At 33.7% G+C, this 9767-nt stretch overlaps 1 protein-coding gene across 1 annotated transcript; it reads left to right on the forward strand.

Moving 5' to 3' along the window:
• Positions 1-358: 358 nt before the first annotated feature.
• LOC111392136 (putative cyclin-A3-1) lies at positions 359-3355 on the forward strand. The gene is made up of 7 exons (XM_023017397.1): positions 359-1064; positions 1476-1708; positions 1806-1958; positions 2079-2112; positions 2208-2357; positions 2440-2574; positions 2683-3355. The coding sequence occupies exons 1-7, from the start codon at positions 678-680 to the stop codon at positions 2755-2757; spliced, it is 1167 nt and encodes a 388-aa protein (XP_022873165.1). The 5' UTR covers positions 359-677; the 3' UTR covers positions 2758-3355.
• Positions 3356-9767: the final 6412 nt, after the last annotated feature.

Genomic DNA, 9767 nt, shown 5'->3' on the forward strand with positions numbered 1-9767 from the left:
CAGCCCGTCCCTCGATCCGCCCATAGTCATACATGAAAAAAGGGCAAAATGAACTTTTATTACATTTGGTGCATAAAGATGCAAGTGAATAATGTTGCACCAAATCACCCAACACCAAATCTAGCACCATTTTGGAGTGGTGTTTTTGATGAAAATGGTGAAATTTGGTAGAAAATGGTGGAATGATACAGGGGTTGGAGTTGTCCAAGCGCGAAATAATACAGGATTATACATTCCTAAAAAAATGCTAAACCAATTGTAAAATAATTTCCTCAATTAGAAAGGGGGGAAACAAAGTCGAAACCGGATCAGATTTTGCGGAAGTGCAGACCGGGAAACACTCCCCACACAAATCTCAAATTCTTGAAATTCAAAAAAATCAAAACTTTTCAGTACTCTCCCCCCAAAGCCTTCAACCCGCCCCTGAAACTTGGGAAAAACGCAGATCAACAAAATTAAAACAAAATCAAAGTCTCTTTTGCGTTTTCAATCAAGTTTTTAATACCTGCCCCGCTCTCTCAAAAAATTTCAAAACTTTCATTTATGGCGCTATCTATCGTATATACATACACCCTTAACTCATTTGCATCCACCACTCTCACAGACAATTCATCCTCGCACACCTTGCTCTCTCTCTCTGGGTTTCTTGGAATCTGCATTCGTTGTGGTATTATACAATGGCGGACCAAGAGAACTGCACGAGGGTGACTCGCTTGGCGACTAAGAAGAGAGCAGCGACTGAGCCAGATGCAATGGCTTCTCAGAAACAGCAAAACAAGAAGAAGAGAGTGGTTTTGGGCGAGATTCAGAATTTTGTAGCGCCATTGGAGGCGAGTAACAAAAATAGCAAGCAGAATCTTGAGAACCAAAAGCAGAAAAAGAAGCCCAATAGGAAGGTTAAGAAGCCGGAGGAGGTAACGGATGTCAGCGTGGCGGAGGATAGGGAGAAGAAGAGTGTGAAGGGTGAAGATGAGGCTGGAATTGATGTCAACGTCAAACCTGATGACCCACAAATGTGTGCAGCCTATGTTTCTGGGATATACGAATACCTTCATAAAATGGAGGTGAGTTAAATGGGAAGCTTTAATTTATTTATTTATTGTTTTTAGGGTTTAGCTATTTTATTTGAGGTCAAGAATTGGGGTTAATGCGTTTAAGTGTTGAAAGCATCTAATTTTATTGAGCTATTGCGATTTAGTTCAATATGGAATAAAATGAGTTGATTGGATCTTGAAAAATTGATTGAGGTTATTCAATGATTTTCTTCATTTTGTTTTCCCGAACAGTATTAATTGAGTAATTGAATCGTGGTTTAGTATTTTTTTTTTCCCCCATTTTAACAGCAAAACCCTAAATCCTTGATAATTGAATTTAAATATTCAATTCTTTGATTTGTTATTGTAATTGGGATTCTAGATTTTAAGAGGAAAAGAATTGGATTATGGGTTTTTGATGAATCTGAGTTTATGATCCAGATGGAAGCTAAGAGAAGGCCAATGGCAGATTACTTAGAAAAGGTTCAGAAGGATGTGACTGCAAACATGAGAGGGATTTTGGTGGATTGGTTAGTCGAAGTTGCTGAGGAATACAAGCTTCTTTCAGATACACTTTACTTAACAGTGTCGTACGTCGATAGATTCTTGTCATTGAATGCTATAAACCGACAAAGGCTCCAGCTTCTTGGAGTCACTTCGATGCTCATTGCCTCGTAAGCACCAAATCATGTTATCAAATCTATTCATTGTGCTATGCTCTTATTTTTTGATATTGCTTACACGTGTTTATATTGCGGTGACCATGTATAGGAAATATGAGGAGATTAGTCCCCCACATTTGGAAGATTTTGTTTACATTACGGATAACACATATACAAAGGAAGAGATGGTGAAGATGGAGTCCGATGTACTAAATTCATTAAAGTTTGAAGTGGGCAATCCTACCGTCAAAACATTTCTCAGGTAGTGTATTTTTTGAAAGAATATGTTTTCTTTCCTAATCGTGGAGCCATTTAGCAATTGTAAATTAAAGGTAGGTTCACTTTTGCTAATGGAGCACTCTGTTTCTTGTTGCGATTGCAGGAGGTTCACCAGGATTGCTCAAGAAGATCACATGGTAAGCTTTTTCTTTCATGCCTTTGAGTGTAATTGGTTGAATTTAATGATATATTCTGTGTGATGATTCTCATTTAAACTTGTTGCCATCTACAGAATCCCGATTTGCAATTGGAGTTCTTGGGATATTATCTAGCAGAATTAAGTTTGTTGGATTATGGATGTTTGAAATTCTTGCCCTCTTTGGTGGCTGCTTCAGTTGTGTTCCTAGCAAGATTTACACTTCAGCCTAATTTACATCCTTGGGTAAGTACATTTTTAGACTCATCTCAAAAGGAGTAATGTGTCATTTGTTTTTGCACTAAATAAAATTTTCGATCCTTTACAGAGTTTGGTACTTCAATGTCAATCTGGATATAAAGCAGCCGATCTTAAAGAATGTGTAGGTATCCTACATGACTTGCAACTGAGTAGAAAAGGAAGTTCTTTAGTAGCAGTGAGGGAAAAGTACAATCAGCACAAGGTAAATATATTTGCTTTTATTGATATGTTTTTATGCTATTTTGCTTATGGATCATAAACTTGCTCATTGGGTGTACTAATATTGAATATTCTTTATCTCTTGCAACAGTTTAAATGTGTATCCGCATTATCTTTGCCAGCAGAAGTGCCGGAATCATTTTTTGAAGATATTAAGGAAGACTGATAGATACCTTAAAGAATGGAAGATTGGTTGTACATGAAGCTTTTGAGTATCAAAACTTGTTCTACTGAGGAATGCTGTTTGGGAAGGGATTGTTTGCTGAACAGATTATCGTGCCTGCTTTGCTGGATCTAACAGTTTGGATGTGCATTTGACGGAAATTAAAGGCACCACTCTGTTGACATACTTATCGCCGAACTTTTTTAAGATTGTTGCTTCGTAGAAAGCTTCTTACTGTAGAAATGTAGGTCAACAGTTTGATATCAGCAATTCCAATCATGTAAACCAATATTCTTGTGACTGAGGCTTGCTGAAACGACTCATACTTTCTCTTTACTTTATGTAACTGTGTTGTCTGGCTCGAATCCGATATACAGACTGACTCGAGGTAGTAGTATCCAAGCTTTGCATCGAGTATAAGACAACATACAATGTATGTTGGAGAAATTGGGTCATGGCTGTTTTGTGGTATCTGATGCTTGATGGTTTCTTTGCAAGAAACAATGGCTGGACATTATATCATATTTGGTTAGGTTTACCATTTCTATTGACATACTGCAAATTTTTTAACAATTGTTTTTTAAGACTTGGGAGAACTCTTATTGTAGAAATGCAGAAAGTTTGATATTAGAAATTCCAAGTGGACCCTGTAAACCAATAGTATAACCATATGCAAAAAACATTGCACATTCATTAATAAATTTCAAAAATTCATTTTTCCTTTCAAAATGGGGCTCAAACAAGAGCTGCATTTCAGAGTGGTTCTTCCTTTTTGGGGCTATAGACAAATAGTCCATGAATTTAACATTGAGAAAACGTTTATTCAAAGCCTTTTGTAAAGATGATATGCAGGACAAACATCATTATAAGGTGTCCAAGTTGCCAAGAAATATATAGTTCCTTTGCACAAGCAAAAAATTGGTGTACTTTCACGGGTATAGAGAACTTGGATTTGCCCATTCACAAGGACTCGTTCTATGCATCACATGCCTATAGATGTTGTCACCATCTTTGTTGCTCAAGATATTATGTTTGAAGAGGTGGATAAATAGGATTATTGGTTGTTCGACCCTAGCAACTTCCAATTTTTATTTATCTTTTTTTCTCACTTTTTAATATGAAAACAATTGAAATTTATATTAAAGGAGAAAAGCTCAAAGATGGCTTGGGAACAACTCGACTTGCCCCATTGCAAGCTGAGCTCATGGGCCGAGCCCAATTTGAGCTTGGCTTGCTGACCCAGAACCAAGATCAAAGTCAAGCCGCTTGGCCTCTTACTATGCGCAAGTAGATGAGTGGACAATCTAGAAGATTGGGATTGACTTATTTTCATATTTGAACAAATTTTCATGTTCTTCATTTTTGCTCGTATAGTGAGTATTATGCCCTTGTTTGAGTTCCATTTTTTAAAAACTTATTTATGCAATGTATAATTTTTGTATTTTCTTTTCTTGATAAATTTTTATTGGTATCATGACTTGGGGCACTATAAAACTTCGGATTTATTGTAACTATTAATTTTTTTAGATTTTTATGATGTCTGGAAGGGAAAAATATTTTTGTTATTTAAACTGATATGATTGAATATGAGGATAATTCATTTGTAAGCACAAATAAAAATATAACTATTTTTGAATATTATTTGAGACAAATATCCAACATGTTAAAGCCAAGTCATTTGAAGGGGAAATGATAATCGAACGTGGTGAAGCCACCAAAGTGATGGCATGTGATTATGTCCAATGGGAGCATGATTAGAAACAAAAATTTCAAAATATGGAAATTCAAGATGAATATTCATTTTAACGATATATTTTCTCAATAAAATAATTTTGCATGTAAACTTATTATTATTATTATTATTCTATTCTTAATCATACATTTCTGAAAAACATAATTTTTGCAAAATTTATTCTTAAAAAATGAAAATCAAGCATGCTGTAATTGTATCATGTGGATGAAAGATGTGATGGTTGACACCTGTAATTGTATATGTTTATGTAAAATATAACATGTAATTTATTTACTAATTTTTATATATATTGACTTATGATAAGTGCATTTTGCCCCCGTTTGACCCCCATTACTTGAAAATGAAAATGGGGGAATAATATTTTTTAGAAAAATGAGTGGTTGAAAAAGATGAAATTTTTTTCGATTTACGTGTAATATTATTTTATAAATGATTGTGTGGTTGAAAATAAGAAAGAGAAAAATGGAATGTAATGTAATTTACTTTAACGGGGATCAAACCGGTATGCTTTTCGGATTCTTATTTTTATTATTTAATTTAGGTTAATTATGATGATTGTAGGTTATATTCAGATTGGACAATTTTGGATAAAATTGGATTAGAGCTGGAAAAAATTAAGGAATCAAATCTTGAAGATAAGGACTTGTAATGTAAATAAAAAGGATCTGGGATAAACTAGAAATAATGTGGAGGACCAAAGTGCACTAAACTAACAGAGATTTCAGCTTTTATTAGTTTACTATTTAGACTCAAATTCTACATTAGACATATTTTAGGAGTCCATTTTCGAGTTATTTTATACTTCTATATATAGTTTTAATCATTCTCTTTTATGGGATACACGATTTTGGAGAGAAAAATATGGAATTTCAAGATCAAAGAGCGAAAAAGCCAAGGTATGAAAATTTTTGGGATTGAAAAAGATTCTTTGCGTAAGATTGAATTCCTTCAGTCATCAATATTTCAAAATTTAGTTATGAAATGTATACCTTTTTATTGTTTTTTCTTTCATTTATTATGAGTATCTAAATTCTTAGTTACGACAAACAATATAATCTAAGTGTTATCCTTTTATTTAATTTTTAAGGTTCTAGTAGTATAATCTTTATGTGTTGATTTTATTTATGAATTTTAATGATTTGAATTACTTGGCCAATAATTCAGTGCTATGTAAATTGTAATGAAGCAAGATGTGAAGTATAGATTTAGACCACATAATAAAATTCTATAATTTGGATAAAAGTGTAGAGGTAATTTTATGGTTATTGCAATCATTACACGGGTTCTTTGAGATTTAATGCATTTAATTAAGGTTTATCCTGATTTACATAAAGATATATAGCTAATTTATTTAAATACAATTATTTTGAATTGTAGAGAGGTAAATTAAATACCTCAGAAGAATTTGATCAAACATTACAGTAGTTATAAATCTTGATTAGCGAATTAAAGAGAATCTATAAATGAAATTATAAGTCATAACATCTACATTCATACTTTTAAAATCCGAATTTGATTTCATTGTGTGCGTTAAATGAATTTAGTTTAATTAGAATAATTTCAAAGATAATAACAAACTAATTTGTTTTTCGTTATTTAAAAGTTACAAAAAATAAATTAAGAATTAAATAATATAGTTCTCATGGAAATAATCATTTAAACTCATTGGTCCACTACACTACTTTGTAGTTCTTGTGGAAATGATCATTTAAACTCATATAATAATTTAGCAGTTTTGCAAATTGAAACGTATGTTATGAAGCACGCCGTGAGTACTTCAAAATTGTATTGTGAACCTTTCCTGATGTCTGAGAATTGTAACCCAAAATATGGCTCGATTAAATGGGCCAGCCGAAAAAAAATTGGGGAACAAGACATAACCTTAACTATTGCTCCATTTCAATTTTAAGAAAGAAGGTTTAATATTTCAAAAGTTATGTGATATTATATGAAATCAGAATCTATTAAATATACATCCTAAAATCAAGCATCCAGTTATCATTTCAAACAGGACTCTTAAAAAATGAAAAAGAAATTTCCACAAAATACAGTTTGGCATAGTAAAAATGGCACACAAGTAAATGGCAACATTGAACCTGCTACAGAAACAAGATGAATGACAGAACCTTTTTTACAAATAAACACTTGCCATTACAGCACCTTGAAAATGGCCCTGCCATTGAGCTTGTTGCACTAGTTTATGTTGATCCCAAAGGCGATGCAAGATTAAGATTAATGACAATTATAAAATATTCAAGATCACATCACAAAAACAAGATTAAAGAAGAGTAGAAAAAAGAGAAACTAAATAGAGGAATGATGAAATTTATTAAACCGACAATAAGGAGAGAATAATACGGGACAACAATAATGCTTCCTATAAAACTAACAGATGAGTCTCTAACTTATAAGTCTCGTCCATAAATCTAATGAAATCTTAAAAGGTAAGAAAATATATTAGAATTAGGTTAAATCACGTAAAAGGAAAAAATCTAGGATATAATTTGATTCTTTTACAAATTCAAGCCAAACGTGATTTTCTAAGATTTCAACCCAATTTTGAGGTATTAAACCTAATATTCTTCACCTTGACTCAAAATTCCGGTGCAACGAACGAAATTCCAAAATTTCAAATCGTGTGTTTCAAAAAGAACTGACTAATCTCCTCAACACAGTAACCAAAATCTTCATCATCAAACCATCGTCCTCTACACGGCATCCACAAACGACACTCAAACACAAATCCTAGGTTCCCAAAATTCCACCAAGTAACTATTGTTGATCAAATAGGGTTAAAGCATACCCTGTAGTAGAAACCATATCACATGCCGAATTAGAAGGCCCCTTGCTAGAACCGTCACCTTCAACGTCCCCTAAAGCATTCTAGACATTATTGACACCATCATACCTACGTTCCATGAGTCCAACCCTAGCAACTGAACACAGTATATCCGCTGAAATTGGTAACAAAACGAAATCACCAACGCTCTCCCTAGTAGTGTTCTTCACCAATTCAGAGCTCGCCACAAGAGGTACTGTACCAAACTGAACTTCCATAATAGTACTGAACTTGTCTAAATGCCTCTTAACTGGTTCTGCGTTCCCCTACAAGATGTACAACTAAGACTTCTTCCGTCCCTCTAGTACAACCCGGATGCCCCTTCGGACCTTCAAGACTCTACCTCCACCAGAGAATTTTTACCCTTTTGCATTCAGGGTACTCAGCGATATGAGATTCTTTGTCAAGTCTGGAACATAGCGAACCTGATTAAGTGTCCTCACTGTCCCATCTTGTAGCCTCAATCTGACTCGATTGATTCCTGCAACCCGACAAGATTGGTTATTTCCCATGACAACTCCACCTTGCTTCACCTTCTCATATGTTTGAAACAAAGCCCTATTGAGACACATATGATACGAACATACAGAATCCATAATCTACTCACCAAGTTTGAATTTCCCATCAGATACAGCCAACATTACATCTCCATCATCCGAAAAATTCTCAACAATGTTAGTCTCGTTACCAAATTGTCTCGCATGATTTGCATGTAAATAACATTTACCCTGCAACTTGTTGCAATCTTTCTTAATGTGTTATTTCCTTTGCAGTAATAACAATACACATTTTTGTACCTCACATTCGATCTACCCTTCCATCGATCACCATGAGTAACCAGAGTATCCCCACGTTTAGATGTAGGATCTCCAACCAACAGCTCCATCTTCTCCTTTGAGAATAGAGCTCATATACCTCCTCAATGGTCAACGTGTCACGACTATACAATTTAGTATCACTAAACGACGAAAAAGAACTGGGTAGCAAACACAATCAAGGCCAGATCCTCTTCATCATATTTTACCTTCAACGTCTCCAAATCTGCAACAATCGCCTTGAACACAGCAAGATAGTTTTGCAGTGACCATTCTTCCGCTATGCAATGGGAATACAGCTTCTGCTTTAGAGTTAGTTTGCTCGTCAGACTCTTTGTCATGCACAACTGCTTCAACTTGAGCCATAAAGCAGCCGTCATCTTCTCCTTCAAAACATCCTGTAGAATATTGTTGGATAAGTCAAGATGAATTTGCGCTAGAGCCTTTCGATCCCTCCATTGTTTCTCCTCCATAGACAAATTTGCTAGCATCGTCTCAAAACTCAGCAAAGCATCATCAAGATCCATCTGTGTCAACACAGCCCTCACCTTTACTTGCCACAGCGAAAATCTTGTGTTGTAATCTAGCAACAGAATTTCATACTTCAACGAATCCATTCTTGAAAAATTTCAACCAAATCATGAAGAACCTGCAACCTGTGCTCTGATACCACTTGTTAATCCCAAAGGCGATGTAAGATTGAGATTAATGATAATTATGAAATATTCAAGATCACACCACGAAAACAAGATTAAAGTAAAGTAGAAAAAATAGAAACTAAGCAGAGGAACGATGAAATTTATTAAACCAACAATATGGAGAGAATAATACAGGACTACAATAATGTTTCCTATAAAACTAACAAAGGAGTCTCTAATTTATAGGTCATGTCTAATGGAGTCCTAAAAGGTAAGAAAATATACTAGAATTAGATCAAACCCCGTAAAAGGAAAAAATCTTAGATGTAATTTGATTTCTTTCCAAATTCAAGCCAAACGTGATCTTCCAAGATTTCAACCCAATTTTGAGGCATTCAACCTAACAGTTTAACCCTTACTGTTGTTAGAGTTGAGAGAGACATAAAATACTCATTGGATATATGAGAAAGGAAAATGCCATGACGAAATTTATGATGACAGTCTTATATATGACCAGATTGTACAAATATGAATCCAAAACCCACAAGAGGGACAATTCAATGGGAATATCTACTAATATTAGATTCCAATCCTCAAAATGAATTGATCACTCGGATCATGTAGGAATTTCAAAAGATAATCATCGAATAAATATTAGTTTGTGTTCATGAACAATAATGAAAAGGACAGTCTTATATTATATTTTCATTTGCAATCTAATAACAAAAACATAAAGGACTTGTAGTGAAGTAAATATATGTAGAGTTCTTCGAGTAGTTTAGTGTGTTTATTATTATTATTATTATTATTATTATTATTATTATTATTATTATTATTATTATTAATAACAAAAACATAAAGGACTTGTAGTGAAGTAAATATATGTAGAGTTCTTCGAGTAGTTTAGTGTGTTTATTATTATTATTATTATTATTATTATTATTATTATTATTATTATTATTATTATT

Source organism: Olea europaea, unplaced genomic scaffold (assembly GCF_002742605.1).
Source record: "Olea europaea var. sylvestris unplaced genomic scaffold, O_europaea_v1 scaffold889, whole genome shotgun sequence".
Classification (NCBI taxonomy): domain Eukaryota; kingdom Viridiplantae; phylum Streptophyta; class Magnoliopsida; order Lamiales; family Oleaceae; genus Olea; species Olea europaea.